At 29.4% G+C, this 21,022-nt stretch overlaps 4 protein-coding genes across 5 annotated transcripts; all 4 read left to right on the top strand.

The window, feature by feature from the left end:
* The first annotated feature begins 2,068 nt into the window (after positions 1-2,068).
* On the top strand, positions 2,069-4,108 carry LOC137819564 (nuclear transport factor 2/RNA recognition motif protein). Its single transcript, XM_068623449.2, has 2 exons — positions 2,069-2,746; positions 3,305-4,108. Exons 1-2 carry the CDS (start codon positions 2,248-2,250, stop codon positions 3,895-3,897), a joined length of 1,092 nt encoding a protein of 363 aa, XP_068479550.1. The 5' UTR covers positions 2,069-2,247; the 3' UTR covers positions 3,898-4,108.
* A 3,638-nt stretch (positions 4,109-7,746) lies between these two features.
* LOC137819229 (uncharacterized) lies at positions 7,747-8,350 on the top strand. Its single transcript, XM_090296573.1, has 3 exons — positions 7,747-7,762; positions 7,855-8,010; positions 8,153-8,350. The coding sequence occupies exons 1-3, from the start codon at positions 7,747-7,749 to the stop codon at positions 8,284-8,286; spliced, it is 306 nt and encodes a 101-aa protein (XP_090152699.1). The 3' UTR covers positions 8,287-8,350.
* A 2,671-nt stretch (positions 8,351-11,021) lies between these two features.
* Positions 11,022-12,389, top strand: LOC137819620 (uncharacterized). The gene is made up of 4 exons (XM_068623522.2): positions 11,022-11,174; positions 11,267-11,419; positions 11,761-11,913; positions 12,202-12,389. Exons 1-4 carry the CDS (start codon positions 11,111-11,113, stop codon positions 12,351-12,353), a joined length of 522 nt encoding a protein of 173 aa, XP_068479623.2. The 5' UTR covers positions 11,022-11,110; the 3' UTR covers positions 12,354-12,389.
* Positions 12,390-15,865: 3,476 nt separating this feature from the next.
* LOC137818977 (Mitochondrial import inner membrane translocase subunit Tim17/Tim22/Tim23 family protein) lies at positions 15,866-21,022 on the top strand. Of its 2 annotated transcripts, none has more exons than XM_068622650.2 (4): positions 15,866-16,303; positions 16,932-17,045; positions 18,781-18,885; positions 20,422-21,022. In XM_068622650.2, exons 1-4 carry the CDS (start codon positions 16,183-16,185, stop codon positions 20,700-20,702), a joined length of 621 nt encoding a protein of 206 aa, XP_068478751.2. In that variant the 5' UTR covers positions 15,866-16,182; the 3' UTR covers positions 20,703-21,022. The 2 variants fall into 2 exon arrangements, 1 of the variants encoding a protein (XP_068478751.2); XR_016516410.1 differs by having other exon boundaries at positions 16,025-16,303; positions 18,781-20,329.

Genomic DNA, 21,022 nt, shown 5'->3' with positions numbered 1-21,022 from the left:
CTCATAAATTTATATATTTTTAATATATTTTTGTTAATTTTTTATTTTATTTAATTCTTTAAAAAAATATTTTTAGTTGAGTTTTTAATGTTTATTGTTTTGGTTAATTAGGTGATGTGACTCTTATATTGTATCATCATCTTGTTTACTTAAAAAACTTGTGAGATCTTATAGTTAGTATAAAATAATATTATCGTTAATTTAAAATGATTATTAAAAAATATTGAATGACGAGATTGTTCTGTTTTCCAATAATTGATGTTGGTGATTGCAACAGTTCCTTATTATTTAATATCTTCTCAATAAAAACACTTTAACATAACAAAATAATAATATTATTAATATTATTTTTATATTCATAATAAAACATATACAAATAAGCAATATAACATAACAAAATAATAATACTTCATCCGCTAAAATTTAACGAGAGATACTCAATTAAAAAATTAAAAAAGTTTAAATACTCAGTAGAACAATTTTTTAATAAAAATCTAATTTAAGTTACCAAAATTTATAAAAAAAAAACTTAAAATTTAATTAAATCCTAAAAATATAGCACATCATAAACTTATTAGAAGAGAAAGCACAAAGTACCAATGAAATGACTTATTTTATTATATATCTCTTTAACCTTCTTTCACTTTTTCTCATCTACTTGAATATTCTCTCTTCTCTTTAAGAAAGTTTTAAAATATTTCAAATTGTAATCAAAATTTCTGAAACGTTAAAACGAATTTATTTTTTTCGTAGTTTTTAGAAAAATTAATTATTTTTTTATTAATGTTCGAATAATAATTATTTAGATGAATTCGGGTTTATATATAATTTTATATTATTAAAAAAATCGTTACAAAATAATTAATTTAAAAATAAAAATAATTAATTACTATATTAATTAATTTAGATACTATCATATTTAAAATAACTTCTATTAATAATAAAAAAAATTTAAATTAGTATTCAATATTATCTATTAAGATTTTAGTTTCTAATTCCTTTAGATTATAAATTATTTAATAATAACTGATAAATAAACGAAAAAAATATTGCTATCCATTGTTAAAAATTCCATTTTTAACATAAAAAATATTTTAAAATATTCTATATATGCACCCATAATCGTATAGGGTAAAACATAATCAATCGGGTTTGATTACCATAATTGACTATAAGTCTTACCGCCCTTGTTTTTTCTAATGTAATATCAGTAAATAATTAAAAATCAATATTAAAAGTAATAAATCAATGACAAATAAAATTATACCATTTTTCACTTCTTTTTTATTTTTTCCATTTACTTTGAATACTTTATTTCATTCTCTTTTCTATTTTTTTTTTCTTAATTTAAACTCCGATTTCACATTAGTCCAAACAAAGTCTAAAACATTTTCTTACTTAATTTATACTATGAATCAACAAAGAAAATATAAATGAAAAAAGTACAAAAATATATGGTTGAATCTAAAATATGTTCCACCAGTTAAAAAAAAGGTTAATTAATTAATTAATTAGGTTATTAATTAGTGTGAGATGTATAATTTAAAAAATTGGTGAAAAGGTAAAACGAAAAGATGACGAGAAAAAGAGTGGTGAGATGAGACGTTAATTAATGGTTTAATGATGATGATGATGTGATGAGTAGTAGATAGAAGTAACAGTACGCGAGAAATTCCCTCCCGAAACGTCGACGTGTCCTTTTCCTTAACGAGTCCCAATCAATCTCGGTTTCTCGTAACGTCACCATCACCTTAAAAACCACCCTTCACGCTTTCACTTCACCACCCTCCACGTTTCGCCTCCGCAAAAACCCCACACTCTGCCCCTCCCCACCTCACCTCCTTCCGCCACGTGTCCCTCCCTTCCCAAGCGGCACCACGCTCTCTCTCCCCCGCCTCGAGATTCAAGCGCTGCGCAGCTAGAGATTCGCGCCACCCCCTCCTTCCGCCACGTGTCCCCCCTCCCCTCCCCCTCATCGCCCGCCACGTGGCTCCCTCCGAACCTTCGCTAAACAGATTCTCATTCTCTGTTCCTCGATAAGAAAGGATTTAGCGGTGCACCCTTCGTTAACGCTCCCGTTACGTGTCGCTAACCGCCACCCCTGCCTTCTCGCCTTCCGCCACCTGTCCCTCCGCTCCCCCTTAATCAGATTAATTAATTCTTCCCTTTTTTTTCCTTTTCGATCCATAAATCGCAAATCACCACTCTCTCTTTCTGTTATGTTACCGATTACCTTTCTCAGAAGCCATGGTTGAAGTTGAAGAGATAGAGCTCGATTTGGCGCTCTCCATTGGAGGCACTTTCAAGCACACCGTGCACGGCCCCGCACCCGATTCCAAACCCGATTCCTTCACACGCCTCGCCGTGGAACCGCACGACAAGCGCGAGATTCAAGCGCTGCGGCGAATGGAGGCCAAGAAGAAGCGGGAGCAGAAGAGGGAGCGCGGCAGGGAGACCGAAGTCGAGTGGGAACACCTTTTTAAGAAGGAGAAGACGGAATGCCATAACGCCGTTACTGGCTTTGCGCCGTGGAGAACCTCCGACCCGTTCCGCGTTCAACAGTTTGCCACGGTGCAGTACTTGCCGTTGAATAACGGCTTTCCGTTACCGTGCTGGGTCGGAGGCCAGAAGAATGCAGGTGGAGTTGACGGCGGTAACGGCTGTGATAAGAAAGCGTCGAAGTCTAACGGGTCTTCTCGGTGCAGTTCTTCTGCGGTTTCGGATTACCTGAGCTCTTCTCGTGAAGGTGATTATATGTTTTTAATTTTAATATTTGAAATTTTTTTTCTGCTCTTCCTATGTTCGATGTCATTCTTCTGCTGTTTCTTAATGCAAACACTGTTCATGCACCTGTAATGATAAAAAAAATGATTTTTGACTGATTTCTGTGTAATAGTTATGTAAAGTAACTATTGTTTGGTGCTGTCGAAGGTCGAATCAAGAAAAGAAAAATTGTGTTGCAGTGTTAAGGAGTTACATTCTTGGTATGTGGGGTTGCTTCATATGCGCATTAAATTGAATTTTAATTTTGTTTTGAAAAAGTATGAAACGTGAATCACTGTTGCATGCGTCTTTAAAGAAAAATGCAGATCATCCTTATCCTGTTGAACTCGAGTTGAGTCAGTGAATTTATTTGAAGAGAAAAAGTTGCCATTTTAATGTCATGAAAAAGAGGAGGAGCTTTTAATGAGAATAATGAGAATGTTTGCCAAGTTAAATTTGAATAGATTGACTTCTTGTGTTTATGCAATTTTGATATTTAATCTTATCATCTTTAACAATTATTGCAAATATGTTTTCTCAGATGGGGGAAGCACTGATAGCCACAGCCATTCAGTTCATTCTTGGGCAGAACAACCCCATTTGACCACTTCCAAGGAAATAAGCATAGGAACAACCCAACCTGAAGAAAGTGCTTCTGCTTCATCTCACACCATGAAACCCAAACAAGGCAACAACACGCAGGAAAGAAAGCACATTGCAAAGGAAACTCAACCAAAACCAAATCCAAATCCAAAACCCTCTTCACCTGAGCATGTGAAACTGAAGCAAGAACCTCCCAGAAGCCACGATGCACTTCCAACAATGCAAGTTGACAAGTCTTTGTGCAACGAAAACTCAAGCCCCTTGATGGAGAACAAAGGTGACCTGGGAAAGCCCCCTAAGCCTCTCTCTCACACCTCCTTACTCCCTCAAATGCCTTATGTCTCCACAAAAGGGAACAATGGGAAAACTGTTAATGGGTTCCTATACAGATATAACAAATCTGAGGTTAGCATTATTTGTGCCTGCCATGGAAGCACATTTTCACCAGCGGAGTTTGTGCAGCATGCAGGGGGCACAGACATCACACACCCTTTAAGGCATATCACAGTAATTCCTTCTGCCTTGGGCTGATTAATCCCTTTTTTTGTGTTAGGTTTTTTCTCAGTTCTATATCTAATAGCGTGTTTGCAAATATGTTGAGATGTTTAGAGATTATTGAAAGTATTATTAGCTGGTTCAAACACTCTATCAGAGAGAGCTGCAGAAGAATTTGATTCATCTGTCTTATGTTATCTGATCTTTAGGCTCAGTATATATTTTCCTTCCAGGAGTTTTCTTTTAACTATCCTAACATCATTAATTAACAAACAATTACTTTAGTTGAGATTGTTTCATGTTTTAGAATATTATATATATGTTTTGGCAAAGTATGATTTTAGTTGCCCCAAACTTTCAAAATTTATATAATTTTTTACTCTGGTTTTTTTCATTTCAATTACTTATCCACTTTTATCTATTAAAACCGATTAAAAAAATATTAATTTTTATTTAATTATTTTAATCTCGCATTTATTATGTTAATCTGGCACTACCCTACCAACCATTATTATCATTGTATCCTAGGTAGCACCAAGCTAGATTCACAGATTCACACAAGTGCACCTAGCATTAGGTCTGCCTTACCATGGTTGTTGTCGCAAACTAGGAGCAGACCAAAAGGTGAAAAGAAATATCCTCTTTTCTTAATTATTATTATTATTATTTTAAAAAAATACTTTCTATAATTAAATTCACCTAAAACTAAATTAACAATTCTAAAATTTTTATACATAAAGACAAATAAAATCATTTATAATAATACAAAAATAATTTAAATACTTTTTATTTTGTAAGATCTATTTCTTCGATACATCTTGAAGCTTCAATACCCTTTCTTTTTTCTGTTTCCTTTTCTGCTTGCACCTGTAATGTGTAGTGTCTGAGTCACTTTAGAAAGTACATCAAGCTAAGTTGCCACTAATCTAAAAAGCCTATTGTGCTACGGTTTTTCTTTTATGATTTAAGCATTTCAAACAATGGATCCATGTTATATTTTTACTTTATTTCTTTTATCTATTTAGATTTTTCACCAGACTCTTTTATTTAATACATATTTTTTGCCTCTCGGTTGTTCATTTTGTGTGATCTAGTTGTTAAAGTTTGTGACAGGAATTCTTAAAAGATGTATTTTAATTTGGGGTTTAACAATAATTTGATAAGAGTTCGCGGCTAATGCTAAAGACACTAGTGCAAAATATATTTTATATTGTTAAAATGATATCGGTTAAGAAGAAAATAATTTAAAATAGACATAGTAACAATTTCGTGAATAAGTTAACAATTATTACATGGGCTAGTATTATATTGAAATTAACATAATATGTACATATTACATGTCAAAATTAGTTTAGTAAAATTTATGTGAAAATTACTTTAATAAAATTTATTTTGGTTCTATGATATATAATTACTTGCATTAATATAATATGTACATATTAAATGTGAAAATTAGTTTAGTGAAATTTATTTTGGTTTTATGATATATAATTATTTGAATTTTTCAGGATATAGTCTATGATGTGGTTGTTGTTACAAGTTCAACTTATGTTATGAATAAGTTTATTGACAATCTTTGAAGTTTATATTCAAATATTTAAAAACATTATTTGGTAGTGGTAGTGCTAGATTAAATGTCAGAGATGCTCCAATAAAATTATTTTTTCAATCAAATTATGTTGAGTGTTTGCACATCTTAAATTTTTTAATGGTTATATATTTATTGTTGATGATATTTTTATCAATTGAAAGGTTATTTCATATAAAATAGTAACTTTGTGAATTACTGAAGCAACATATATTGTCACGATAAAAGTGATGAAGAAAATCTTATAATTGAGGTGTTTGGAAAGAGAATCAAGTGTACAAAACTAGTTTGTCACTGTGAAATAACAATGTCATACAATTATTTAAGAACCAAGTTCTTTAATATTTATGAACTAAGTTATTTTTGAACATATTAACATCAAGTTAGAGATGAAATTGCTTGAGGATTTTTTTTAAAGTGATGAAGGTCTCAACCAAGTTCAAATTATTATTGTTCTGAAGATTTATTTTTATCAATTTTGTATTAACATTGTAAGATATTATTAGTTAGTTATAACATTTGATCATAGTGAATTTTGGACTTAAATTGAAGTTCATTAATAGTTTAATTAAACCATGGACTTAAATTGAAGTTCATTAATAGTTTAATTAAACTTATTAAACCATGCTATAGCATTTATAGTGTGTTATTTTCTAACTTTTTCACACTACAAGGCAATTGCTTTTTGCACCATATCACTGGATCCGATTCCAGCGAAAAAGACGAAATTGTACTTAATTGCTTTTTGCACCATATCACTGGATCCGATTCCAGCGAAAAAGACGAAACTGTACTTAAAAAGCGAAAAAGACGAAACTGTACTTAAAAGGAATTTCCAACCGATTCCAGCGAAAAAGACGAAACTGTACGAAACTGTACTTAAAAAGAATTTCCAAAATATGTGTTCTTGGATTTTTTTTTCGGAATGAAGTTTTATATTACGGATTTTTTTATCCTGAATGGGTTTTCATTTTTGTTCTGGATTTTCATTTTCGAAACACAATAATTTCTTTTCTGGATTTTTTTTTTCGGAACATTATTTTTCAATTCCGGATTTTTTTATTTAAAATAAAATTTTAATTTTTGTTTTTGAATTTTTATTTCCGAAACTCAATAACGATTTTCGAATTTATTTTTTCAGAATATATTATTTTCAATTCTGGATTTTTATTTATGAGGAATTAAGAATATTTTTGAAAATTAAAAAAATATGTTGGGTACAGGTTAAAAATGATTAGGTGTAGGAAGTATTTGCCTTTAATTTATAATAATAAAGTCATTGAGATAAATCATTTTTAATGAGAACAATCTAGTCGAATATTTAAAAGAAAATTGTAATTGAACTTCTTAAAAATATCATAATTTAATTGTTGTTTTTTCCTTAATAGAAAGATTACATATTGATAATTACAATGACATTCTTTTATTCATATAAATATTTTTCCTTATAAATTAATTGTTTGCAAATTTATTTTATTGAGTGACGCTTCCACACTAACAAAGAGAATTATTCTCTTAATAGATGAACATGCCTTTTATATATATATATATATATATATATATATATATATATATATATATATAATTGTAATTTATAAATTATTTTAAATATTCGAATTCACATTATAATTCATTATTTTACCATATGAGAGAATTTCATATAAACTCATAGTCCCTATAACTAGTATTTTTTGTAAAACAAGATATATACATTTATGAGATTCTTTATTTAATCTTTTATTATAAATATCTAAAATAAATTACTTTAATTTATTTTTATGTAGTTTTTTAAAACTCAATAAATTATAAATGATGTGTTTTATACATTAAAAAGACTACTTTCCTATTTAAATAATATACATTTACTCCGTTATTTTTATAATTTAATAAATATAAATATATCTATTAACAAAACTTTTAGTTTTTTTATGAATTTGTTCAACCAGTCAAAAAGAAGAATTAAACCCTCAAAATTTCTATTAATGAAAGCATACATAAACACATGCTTAAAACACTAATTCAAACAAATCTTACACATTTAATTTAATTTGTAATATTTGATTCACACTTAAATTACGTTTCCTTTAATTAATTTCAAGTCCACCCTCTACTATAAATATTCAAAACAATCAATAGTACACACCATGAAAAAACACATTTGATCTAATTACACAAATTGAGTTTCAAATTTTTAATTATCTTCAGTCACAAATTTCAACCTTTTGTCTTAAGGCTACAACCTCAAAAATATGTCAAAGGGTTCATTGAAATTAGTCTTTTTGTTCCTCGTTATTGCCATGGAAACCTTTCATGGTGTGTATTTGTTCTGTAATTATTTCTTCATTGTTCTATGTAATACTTTTCTCATATCTTCTTATACTAAAATCATTTAATGAATTTTGTAGGTCTTTCATTCTCAAAGATACCAATGGAGAAGGGTGGAATGGTTGATTCATCTCAATGTTTTACCAATAAAGATTGTGTTCCCTTCGTTCCATTTATGAACTGTGGTGGAGCAGGTGCTTTTTGCAGAGATGGTGCTTGTGTTTGTAAACAACAAAGTATGTAATATCAAAAGATGGAGTCAGATATTCATATTAATGCTTTTCAAAGGAGGATTACAACTCATTTATCTCTTCCATGTTATCTGTAATATTTTTCTTATATACTTCTTATATTAACATTATTTAATGAATTTCACAGGTCTTTCAAGTGGAAAAGTTGATTCATCTCAATGCTTTACAGATAAAGATTGCATTTCCTTCATTCCATTTATGAAATGTGGTGGAGCAGGTGTTTTCTGCAGAGATGGTGCTTGTGTTTGTAAACAAATGTAATATCAAAAGATGGAGTCAGATATTCATCTTAATGTTTTTCAAATGAGAATTATAACTCATTTATGAATAAGAATATAAATAGATTGAATTAAAATTAGTTATCCTTTCATGAGTTTTATTAAAATAAATAAATTGAACTATTATAAAATTGAATTAGTATGAGATAAAATATTATAAAATTGAATTAATATAAGATAAAATATTATAAAATTTAATTAATATGAGAGAACGTAACTGAATATAAATTGAGTTTAATTACATCATAATTTTATTGAATTTAATTTAATTTAATAATTTTAAATTACTTTAGCATATACATTGTTTAAATTATTAATGGATATTTTATTTTAAAATATTTTTTTACATCTCACGTGTTATAATTCAGTTCAATTTAAACAAACTTAAATAATTTAGTTTTTTAAAATTAAATTAATATAATAATTCAATATAAAAAATAAATAATTTTATATATTTTATACAATTTAAATAATTTAAATAATATTACTATTATAATTTTCGTTAATAATATTAATAATAAAAATAAGGTATGTAAAATGTGTGTGAATTGTGTGTATATGGACCATCTGGAATCACATGAATAAGATGGTGTTTAAACAAGGTAAGGTAGACATTGAGAAAATCTTCCATATGACACGATTTAAGGTGTGGACTAGTATGAAAAATATATCATCTTTTGTTTTGTTCTCCCTATCAGATTGGATGTTATGCCCTATTCAGTGTTTGAAATATGTTAAATGAGTCTCTCTCTCTCAGGTTGTGTTATTGTATTGTTTTCAATATATGTTTGAAAGTTTTGCATTATTCTTAGCTTGATATCTATAATTGTATTTGTCGTAGCAGATTTATTTCTTTGTTATATGATATGTGGTTTGTGTGTAATATTAAATATCTTTTTAAACCTGTTTGTAGCTTTGTCCTCTTCTCTTTTCATACCTTGGCCAGATCAGGGAAAGGTTTTTTTTTTTTGTTTGTTTGCAGGTTCTCTTGGTGGAGTGTTATGGAGAAACTGGTAAAAAGAAGACTACAACTGGCGTGAAGACTTTTGGAAGAGTATTTGACATGTATTACAACACTCCATGCTGGTTTCCAACACTAGCATGCTTTTGGATTTTGTTGGTGGGGTCAGATGGTTGATGTTGCTAAAACCATTGGGCCTTGAGCGGTTTCACTTTTATAACTATGTATTTTTTGTGGTGCATTTGGAACACATAGCATATGTTTTGGTTGCCACAACTGTAAACTACCAAAGAAACTATGCTTTTTAGACAGCTTGTAGTTTTGGTCTTTTTTTGTTAGTTGTTGCATTATTATGTGATGTTTTGGGCTTCTAGTTAGGTTTTTTTGTTTAAGTCAATTCATTCGCAGGCTGCTTGACATGTATGTAGGTTTTTGAGATGATATGTTAGTGGATTGTAATGAATTCTGGCTTGGAGGTCATTCTCGTGTATATGGGTTGAGACGTTCCTTAACTGTCCTATTTTGTTTAATGTAATTAGTTCATTGTAGATAAAAAAAATAACAATATTATGATTATTATGACTCATAATAATAATAATTATGATTATGGATTATAAGTCTTGTGTTTAGAAATTCATAGTTATTAAGAGATAGTTTATCCAATCTCTAACAATGGGATGACTAAAGATTATGAATGAGTATCTCTAGAATATATTAAATATTTGAAGTAATTTATTGGCTTTTTAATTTTTGATACGTCTAAAATTCAGTCATGATGTTATTGAAATGTTGAGAAAGTTGTAGCAATAATTATTTAGAAAATAATATGTAATTAATTTTATTGTATTAAAATTATGTCACAAACAATCTTTGGTTTTGGACAATAGAGATAGTCATAGAGATAAATTAGAGTGTGGAAGATAAGAGACGATTATTTATAATCATTGTATATGATTGGTTAAAAACGAGTAAAATCACATTTTCTACAATCTTTTGCTAAGTAGAATATTGACCACACTAATAAAGAAAATTACTCTCTTAAAAAATAAACAGATAATATAAATATATATATATATATAATATTTACATTTTATTTTTTTTAATTATTCAAATTTACATATAACAATGTATTTATTATAATTTATTATTTTACCATATAATAGAATTCTATATAAAATCATAGTCGTATAACAGTAATATTTTTTATAAAATAAATATCTAATTTATGAGTTTTTTTTATAATTTATTTAATTTTTTATTATAAATTATTTACTATTAATGTATCATAAAAATATTACTTTATTTCTTATGTAGTTTTTTTAAAAATTAATAAATTATAAATGATGTGTATACAGGATTAAGAAGACTACTTTCTACTTAAATAATATATATTTACTCCATTATTATTATAATTTAATAAATATACATATATTCATTATTAAAACTTTCAGTTATGAATTTGGTCAACCAGCCAAAGAACAATAACGTTCAAAATTTACTTTAATGAAAGGTATAAATACATGCTTACAACACAAATTCAAACAAGTATTACACATTAATTAATTGTTAGAATCAAAACTCACATAATATTTATTTGAATGTATAAAAGAAATAAATGTATGTATAAATATTAAGTGTGAATTATATATTAAAAATTAAATTAAATGTTCCTTCAAATAATTTCAACTTCACCCTCTACTATAAATATTTAAAACGATCAATAGTAAACACCATGAAAAAATCGATTTGTTCAATTTACATAAATTGAGTTATAAATTTTGTATTTTTCTTCACTCACAAAATTTCAATCTTGTATCCCTAAGCCTACACCTACAACCTAGAAGATATGTCAAAAGGTTCATTGAAATTAGTATTTTTTTTCCTCATTATTGCCATGGAAGCCTTTCATGGTGTGTCTTTGTTCTATAATTATTTCTTTCATGTTCTATGTAATATTTTTTTCATATCTTCTTATACTAAAATCATTTAATGAATTTTGTAGGTCTTTCATTCTCAAAGATACCAATGGAGAATGGTGGAATGGTTGATTCATCTCAATGTTTTACCGATAAAGATTGTGTTCCCTTCGTTCCATTTATGAAATGCGGAACAGGTGTTTTTTGCAGAGATGGTGCTTGTGTTTGTAAACAAAAAAGTAAGTAATATCAAAAGATGGAATTGGATATTCTTATTAATGTTTTTCAAAGGAGGATTACAACTCATTTATGAATAAGAATAGAGATAGATTGAATTAAAATTGGTAATCCTTTCATGAATTTTATTGAAATAAATAAATTAAACTATTATAAAAATTGAATTAATATAAAATTAAATTAATATGAGATAAATTAAAATATTATAAAATTGAATTAATATGAGAGAACATAACTGAATATAAATTGACTTATGTATTTGTTCTATAATTATTTCTTCCATGTTCTATGTAATATATTTCTCATATCTTCTTATACTAAAATCATTTAATGAATTTTTCAGGTCTTTCATTCTCAAAGATACCTATGGAGAAGGGTGGAATGGTTGATTCATCTCAGTGTTTTACCGATAAAGATTGTGTTCCCTTCGTTCCATTCATGAAATGTGGAGGAGGTGTTTTTTGCAGAGATGGTGCTTGTGCTTGTAAACAAACAAGTATGTAATATCAAAATATGGAGACAGATATTCATCTTAATGTTTTTCAAAGGAGGATTACAACTCATTTATGAATAAGAATAAAGATAGGTTGAATTAAAATTAGTAATCCTTTCATGAGTTTTATTAAAATAAATTAATTAAACTATTGTAAAATTGAATTAATATGAGAGAACATAACTGAATATATATTGGGTTATGTATTTGTTCTATAATTATTTCTTCCATGTTTTATGTAATATTTTTCTCATATCTTCTTATAATAAAATTATTTAATGAATTTTGTAGGTCTTTCATTCTCAAAGATGCCAATGGAGAAGGGTGGAATGGTAGATTCATCTCAATGTTTTACCGATAAAGATTGTGCTCCCTTCGTTCCATTTATGAAATGTGGTGGAAGAGGTGCTTTTTGTAGAGATGGTGCTTGTGTTTGTAAATAAGCAAACATGTAATATCAAAAGATGAAGTGGAATATTCATCTTAATGTTTTTCAAAGGAGGATTACAAATCATCTATGAATAAAAATAGAAATAGATTGAATTACCATTAGTAATCCTTTCATAAGTTCTATTAAAAAATAAATAAATAAAACTATTATAAAATTGAATTAATATGAGATAAACTAAACTATTATAAGATTGAATTAAATTAGTTAATAATTTAAATAAATTGAGTTTAATTATATCATTATTTTAGTGAATTGAATTTAGTTTAATAGCATATACATGGTTTGAATTATTATCGATGAATATTTTATTTTTAAATATACTTTTACTTCTCACGTGTTATAGTTCAGTTGAATTTAAACAAACTTATTTAAGAGTGATTTAATTTTTAAAAAAATAAATTACTATAATAATTCAATATATTTTTTTTAAATGATTATAATGTTTTATACAATTTAAATAAGTTTTATATCAATTTAGTCAAATATTTTTTAATGATTGTATATATGAATTTTCATGGATAAAAAATATAAAAAAAAACATTAAAGTACATTAAAGAAATATATTCAATGTTTTAAGAATAGTGATCAAATAACTTATATTTTTTTATTGCACCTTAGGATAAAAAAACAGAAAATCAAATGGTACATTTACATGCATAACCTAAGTTAATCAAGGAAACTAACTTTTACATTCACAATATTGTCTGCACAAACCGTGACTCACTTTTACTTTTTGACACTTAACAAAACCATCTACACCACCAAAAAATATAAAACAATACTAGTCTTTGTGGATTAAAGCTCATAAAAAAAAACTTCAATATTAGTCGGTTTGGAAATAAATAAAAAACTAATTTTCGATTAATCAGTTTAAAAATAAAAAAAATAATTTAAAAAGTACAATTTAACAATACATTTGAAATTGTATCACTTCTACATTTGAATTATACAATCCAAAAATACTAAACAACATTAAAAATAAATAATTTTAAATAATATAATTTAGAACACAATATCCAAATTTTTATATCACTCATTCCAGAGTCTTCCCAATAAAACCCCATAAAAAAACATTTTTCAGATTTTTCATGCCCCCATTAGAGATTACAATGGAGGTGCAACAAAAACTGCGAGAGTGCAAGAAGAAAGAACCATAGTGTTTTTGGGGTTTTGGAAGATAATATTTTTCACGGGGCACGCTCATATTAAATATTAAATATGAAAGTACTTTTTTGTCCTTCAGTAAAAAAATAAATTAATCTTTAAAATTTCACACACCTTTTTCACTTTTTTTTTTCTTCCATTTTATGTCATTCACTCCCAATGACCTCCACTCTTTTTTTAGATTAGTTACTCACTTAGTTTTCTGGCTTTTAAAAATATTTCAGATTACATTTAGAAGATATTTTTTAATCAGACGTGTTTTACATTTTCAGAATCCAAAATAATTTAAAAATTATATATATTCGGATTATATAATCCAAAAGCTAATTTTAAATAAAAAATAACTTTCAAATTATATAATCCAAAATCTAATTATAGAAGGTAATCATGAATTGAAAAAAATAAATCCAAAATATAAATTACACTTTATGGGAGTGAGCCAAGTTACTTTTAAGCTGCACCCTATCACTTTTTTAAATTTCCAAAATTACTCTTATTTTGTATTTAAAAATTCAAAATAATAAATAAAATTCAAAACTAAATAAATAAATTTCAGATAAAAAAATCCAAAACAAAAAATTGAAAATACATTCCGGATAAGAATTTCTGAAATTAAAAAATGTGTTATAGAAATTTAAATCAGAATATTTATGTAAAAAGAATTCAGGAAGTAATTTTTATCCACACTTTTTTTATCTAAGGTTATTTTCGTCATTTTTGGGGGTATTTTTGTCATTTTCAATAGTAAATTGGGTGTATGTTAGAATTGATATGGTGTAAGAAGAATTGGCCTTTCTACAATGATTTTGAAGTTGTTAAATCTTTTTATCCGTTTCTTTGTTTGTTCGTGTGCTAGATTTTCTTACATTCTTACTTGATTTCATATCTATTTAAAACTCGTTCGCACACTCTTGTGATCACCTAATTTTATCTTTTATCTCATAACACATAAATAATTTAAATTTAAATTATATGTTTTTCTTCTTTTCTAGGTTAAGAATAAGTAAAAAATTGTTTTAAAATCATATTGAAACTTTCTCTTAGTAACAAAAATATTGGTTTCTTTTAAAAAAACAAATTAAAACCTTTTAATTTGATAAACTTTTTTCAAGTAAAATTATTTTTGTTGGCTTATACTTGTTCTTTTAAAGGTATAATTATTTTTTGTCCCTACATTAATGATAAATAGTCAATTTCGTCAACATTAAATTTTTTTAATCAAAATTTATATTTAAAAATATATTTTTACTTAATTTTAAAAAAAAATTATCTAACCTGCCGGGTAAACCCACAGATTAACTCTTATAAGGATGAGAAATCACATTTTCTTATAGAGAGAGTAAACCGGGCCAGGTAAACCCACTAACCAACATTGTCATCCTTAGAAAACAAAGGGCAGTTTCTTCCTGCACCTCTATATTTTTCTTCCTACACTTCCACAATGTTATGCAAAGATCCAACTGTCCCTATTATTTTTTAAAACTCTAAAATACACTTGAATTGTATTTATTTTGGATTATGAAATTTGGAAATTTTTTGGATTGGCACTTCCAGTAAAATTTCGGATCCACCAATTCGTAATTCAAAATATGCATTTCACATTAAAAAATCCATCATTCAAAAAAAGCATTCTGGATCCATCAATCCGTAACAGAATTAGTCTTCCAGATTCAGCAATTCAGAAATCAATAATTTATGCAGAAGAAACACCCTTTCATCCGAAAAAAAAACGATTTAGTTATGGATTGATAAATCCGTAGCAGACTCTCATATCCCGATTTTCGGTACCCACAGTGCCTTTTCTAAATAAAAGGTTAAGGCCAGTTTCAGGATTTAGAAAATTGTGGGGTGCAAGAAGAAAAATGTAGGGGTGCAAGAAGAAGAAGCCGAAAAAGGATCCATAAGTTCAAGGTAGTTTCTTCCTGCACCCCTACATTTTTCTTCCTGCACCCCCACAAAGTTGCACAAAGACAAAACTATCCCTATATAAACTGTATATTTATAAGTTTTTTTGTATTCTGGATTATGAAATCCGGTAAATTTTTGGATTGACCCTTCCGGTAAATTTTCGGATTGACGCATCCGGTAATCTCCCAGATTGGCACTTCCGGTTGTACATGAATGATAGTGTTAATTCAAAATAAAAAAATGCAAAACATCTATAATTGAAAAAACCATTCCAGATCCATCAATCCGTAATTCAAAATATGCATTCCAAATTCAGAAATCCATAATTGAAATAAATCATTCCGGATCCACCAATCTGTAATAGAAATTAGGTTCCGGATTCAGCAATCCAGAAATCAATAATTTATGCAAACTTTGCTTCCAGAACACCCATTCATCCGGAATGCAACATGATTCACTTCCGGATTGATGAATCCGTAACACACTCTCAGATCCCTAAATTTTGGGGGTCAGTTTCGGAATTTACAAAATTATGGGGTGCAGGAAGAAACTGCCTAAGTTCTCTGCCCATAGTTCAGCCCAATTGAGAAGAACTAACGCCGTTTTCATTTCCAAGTTCTTCAGAAACTCTCTCACTTGAAACTTCATTTGGGAGTGACAGAGAGAAACAGCGACTGCACCATAAACCCTTCAAATCAAATCAAACAAATCCTTACAACACAATCGTGGATTCAAAACTCGAACAAAAAATGGGTTCTAAGAACGAAGAAGCTTCAGATGAAGGACCTATCAATTCACCTTCTTCTTCTTCTTCTTCTTCTTCTTCTTCTCATTGGACAACTCGAACCGTTATTCCAACCGTCCTCGCAGGTCTATCTCCTTTTCTCTCTTTTATTATGTTGCTTCTTTTATTTCCCAATAACTATTTTTTTTCATCGGATCCCCATGCCCACGATCAACACTAGTTTTATTTTATATATACCCATGATTAGGCTGGAGGAGTTAATACCTATGGCATTCGTGTTTTGCACTAAAGAGTTGGTTTTTCACAACATGGCGATCCCTTTTTCTGCTGGAAAATGTGACATATTTACTGTCTCCAATAGGATTGTCTCGTAAGAAGATACATGTGGTTTTGTAGAAAAGTTAGAGAAGCTAATTTGTATTCTATTGCAGATTATTAAGATAATGTTTTAGTAATGTTTAATTATTCATTTAGTTCTTATAGTTTAACAGATTTTACCTTTTAGTCACTACATTTTAAATTTGTCCATTTTATCTTTATATATATTTTCTATTTTAACCGTTTTTAGTCCATGCTCAGATGGCAGGAACAAAATGAAATTAAAGTAGTATTTCTAAGGATTAAAATGGATGATTAAATGGTGTGTGAAATCAATGTTGCAAATTTACATTAGGTTGAGGATTTGAGTGGGGATAGAGAGTGAAAGAGGTTAGAGTGTTTGTATTTATGATGTTTGTGATTCTCTGGGAGCAGGGGTTGCTGGAGCTGGAACTGGGTTAATTTCAAAGCATCGAAAAACTCTTGGTCTTGCAAGTGTGTGTTCTAGCTATGCTGTGAATTTCGCCATCGTCACAGGGTGCTATAGTGGTAATTGTTGGATTTTCTTTTGATCTGATTATCTGCTTTTCAGTTTTGGAGATATGTTGTTGTATTTTGTATTTGATGGCATTGTTTGTGTTGATTAATGCGGCGTGTTTGGAATCCATGAATTTATTGATTTTCCGCGTTTCTTATGGATTTTGACTCCTCATTTTTTTTTTCACATGAGAGCAACATATTATGGGAGACAACCTGTGAACATTGTGCAGTCTTTCAAATTGAGGCTCTAGAATATTTGATTTTATCTTTGGACTTCATGTTTCAATTGCAAGGATTCAAGTCCAGTTTGTCTTAAGAAATTTTTTAGATATAATGTTGAATCCATGCATTTATCTTGCTCTCGTGCTGGGAATTTTCTAGTAACCATGAATTGAAAAGAGTAAGAAAAGAAAGATTTTTACTGAATAGAATGTGAGAAAGAGGAGAGCGCTCTCCTCCAAGTGTTTACCCTTCACGATAACAAATCTCCCTTTCTCCTATCCTTCTTCCCCTATTTATATCTTACTAGCCCTCTAACTAACTAACCCATTAATATTCTAATATCTTAACTAATTTCTCTTCCTCCTTATATCCTGACAATACACTCCTCCTAATATCAACCTTGTTTTCAAGGTTGGAGTAGTGGAAGTTTGATCCCATGGCTCTTCGTAATCACCATGATATTCACCCACTCTTTCTGAAAGTAATTGTGATGCTTTCCTACCGTAGGAGTGGAAACCCACTGGCTACTGCATGAAATTTCAGGTCTGGTGGCTTGAGTGATGGTGGGGGATGAGGGTGGCTTTTGTATAAAAAGCCTTTTGAACCTTCCTTCTGCCTCGGTGCCATTGCCAAGCTGCCATAGATGCACTTAAGTTTAATGCTAAAGGCTCAACCAACAAGTTGAAATTCCAAGATTCCAATGTCATTGATATTCCAGCTTCCTTCTTTCTCAAATCTGGGTCCAACAATGATTCTGATTCATATTATGGAAATTTGAATTTGGAAAAATATGATGTTTTTTTTGTATCTCCACCTTGGACTTCCTTTCTACTATTGGATTATCAAGAACATGGTCTTTGCCGCCCGCATTCTTTACTTTCCTTGCCTTTCTCCTATCAATGCATATACTTTTTCCTCTACCATAATCTCTGTTTCTCTTGCTATTTTGCCTCATAATTTTTGGTTTCTTCTCCACTACGGGTGTGGTTCTTGGTCAATGAACTTCTTTAGTTCTACCTTTTGATTTAAAGAATTGCAATAGATTACTACACACTCAGCTGCCACTCTTTGAATCAATTTTCCTTTGGCCAAAATGCCAACATCTATAACACTGGCTCTTTCTCGATGATCGGATAGGCCAGGTGAATTTGTTAGGAACCAAGAATTGAAAACAGAAAGAAAAGAGTTTTTTATTGAATAGAATGAAAAGTACATTAAATTGGAGATCACTTTTTCCTCCAAGGGTTTCCCCTTTACAAAGGATTTACAAAACAACAAATCTCCCTTTCTCCTATCATTCTTCCCTTATCTATGTCTAACTTCCCCACTCACTAACTAACTATCCCATTAATTTTCTAACTATCTTAACTGATTTCTCCTTCTCCATCCTAACAATTTTAGATTGCAACCCTCCTCTATATAGATAAGTTGATTGATTCACTGGATCCTAGTTTGGGGCGTGAACCCTAGTTGATGACTTTTTACCTAATTTAATAAGATTTAATTCTGTTTAATTTGTTAGGGGCACGCGAATTTGTGGCTGTAACTAGAAAAACAGGACCTGATGATTTATTTAACTCTGCATTAGCTGGATTTGGAACTGGTGCTATTCTTGGGCGTCTGCAAGGTTTAGTTCTACTCCTCTCACACTATTGCTGCGTGCTTGTGATTTTTGTCAGTCATTAACCATGGTGAATTATCTGTCTGTTCTTCAACTATCTTTTTATTATATGTTAAAATGAATTTTCTCTTGAATCTTACTATTACACTTTCTTTGTATTTGTATGATCTATTTGCTGCAACTTGTTACATATATAATTTATTCAGGACATTTGATCCTGCCCAACAATTTAGATCGAAATAACTTTTGCTTGATGAAATCTGAAATGTTTCTATCTTCAGTTTTCTTGCTCCTTTTTTTTTTTCTTTTTTGTCTGTTAAATCTTTTTTTGCTTTCTTAACTTTTCTTCTATTGATTCCTACATTGTCATGCAAATTTGCATTAGTATCAAAACCATGATTCACTAGGGTAGTCAATAGCAATGAATTTCTTTTAAAAATAGAAATTGATCAATATTTTTATCGTGAAGAACTTGGATGTGCTATACCATTCTCAATTACTTGTAAGGAAGAAGAAAAGGTATCATGGTTATTTCAAGTACAGTTTTGTTCTTTATCTTAGATTACCACTTATTTTTAATATTCTAGCTAAGGGTAAGGTTCTTCGAGATTACCACTAGGGTTGATGTGGAAGTTACATCCTTGGAGAGGATGAAGGTAATGTTGAGAGCATCTTTGAATTGCTATGGTACCCAAGGGATTAGTCTCATGACAATGCTTATGGGAATAATTTGGTCAAAGAGAAAGAGTTTTCCCATATTGTTTAAATTTTGATAAATGCATTATTTTATGGTAAAGTAAATGTAATAATATGAGGAGACTAAATCAAAATCCATACATAAGAATGAACCTCAAACCTAGACCAATCAAAACATAGGAGTTTAACACTTTTTATGAAAGTACACCAAAGAGAAACTATGAGGAAAACAAAAGAACCAGACCAATACCTACACCTTCAGATGAAGATCGCAAAAGAGACCTACACAAAACAAGGACCCAAAAAAACCAGATAATAATATTTTCTTAGTTTGACCTGCCCTAATATGCTTTTTAACACCTTTTCTAGGATTTTGACGCCTCCTAGTAATTTACAGAAAAGGCACAACCAATTCTGGCCGCTGCACCTTCTACGCACTACTAGGAGGCTTTGAAATCCTCAAAAAGGAGTTAAGAAGCTTGCTAGGGCAGGTCAAACTAAGTAAAAATGATTATTTGGCCTTCTTATGTAGGTGTTGTTCTTTTGTTTGCCTCATTGTTTCTCTTTATAGGTGTAAAACTCTTATATTCCGTTTGGTCTAGACTTGTATTATGTATGGGTTTTGGTCCAATCCCCCAATACTAGTTTGTACTCTTTTTTCTTTCTTTTTCCTTTTGTTTAATAATATTTTTTCATATAAAGGAAAATGATTGTTGGATGTCAGCCTAGCTAAGATGTCAGGTTTTATAATGACGTAAGTTTTATGAAAAATAAATAAATTTGGTCAATAGTGATAAGAGGCTCGGTTACAAGCCTTGAAAATTGATTTCATTTGTGAAATTTTAGGTGGTCAACGGGGTGCACTCCGGTACGGTGTCATCTTTGCTGTCGTAGGGACAGCAGCAGATTTTACTTTTTTGAAATTGAAAAATGCTTTTAGAGATCAGAGTAAAACAATATACCAAGACATTGAGAATTCAAAGAAGAGTGGATCTTGGTTAAAATTGCCGGAATGGTTTCCAGTTCGAGTACTCGATGAGGAAGCCCTTGCTGCTAAACGAGCTCAGGAAGAGCAATTCCTTCAGCAGAGGGCTAGGATTCGCAGCCTTAAAGAAGAAGAATCTTGAGAACTTAAATCTTTGTGGATGTTTTGCTGATCCTTGAGTGAAGCAAACTTCCACCCCGTAAAGCATTTTGTATACTCAATTTTATTTTATTTTATTGAATTAGTTTGTAAGTACTTCTCAACCTAAAAAGCAATGGCTTCAGCAGAGATTTTGAAAATGTTGAGATTGAAATTCATGTACTCATTTGGATTGTCTAATGATATTTCCCTTAGGGTAAACAATGTCCAGTTACTACGTGAGGAAAATCTATAAATAGTTTAAATGTATTTTAGAATTTTTGAATATACAATCCAATTAATATATTTCGAATTATATTTCAA

Source organism: Phaseolus vulgaris, chromosome 10 (assembly GCF_051622355.1).
Source record: "Phaseolus vulgaris cultivar YP4 chromosome 10, ASM5162235v1, whole genome shotgun sequence".
In the NCBI taxonomy this organism is placed as follows: Eukaryota; Viridiplantae; Streptophyta; class Magnoliopsida; order Fabales; family Fabaceae; genus Phaseolus; species Phaseolus vulgaris.
This window is presented reverse-complemented; position numbering and strand designations above follow the sequence as displayed.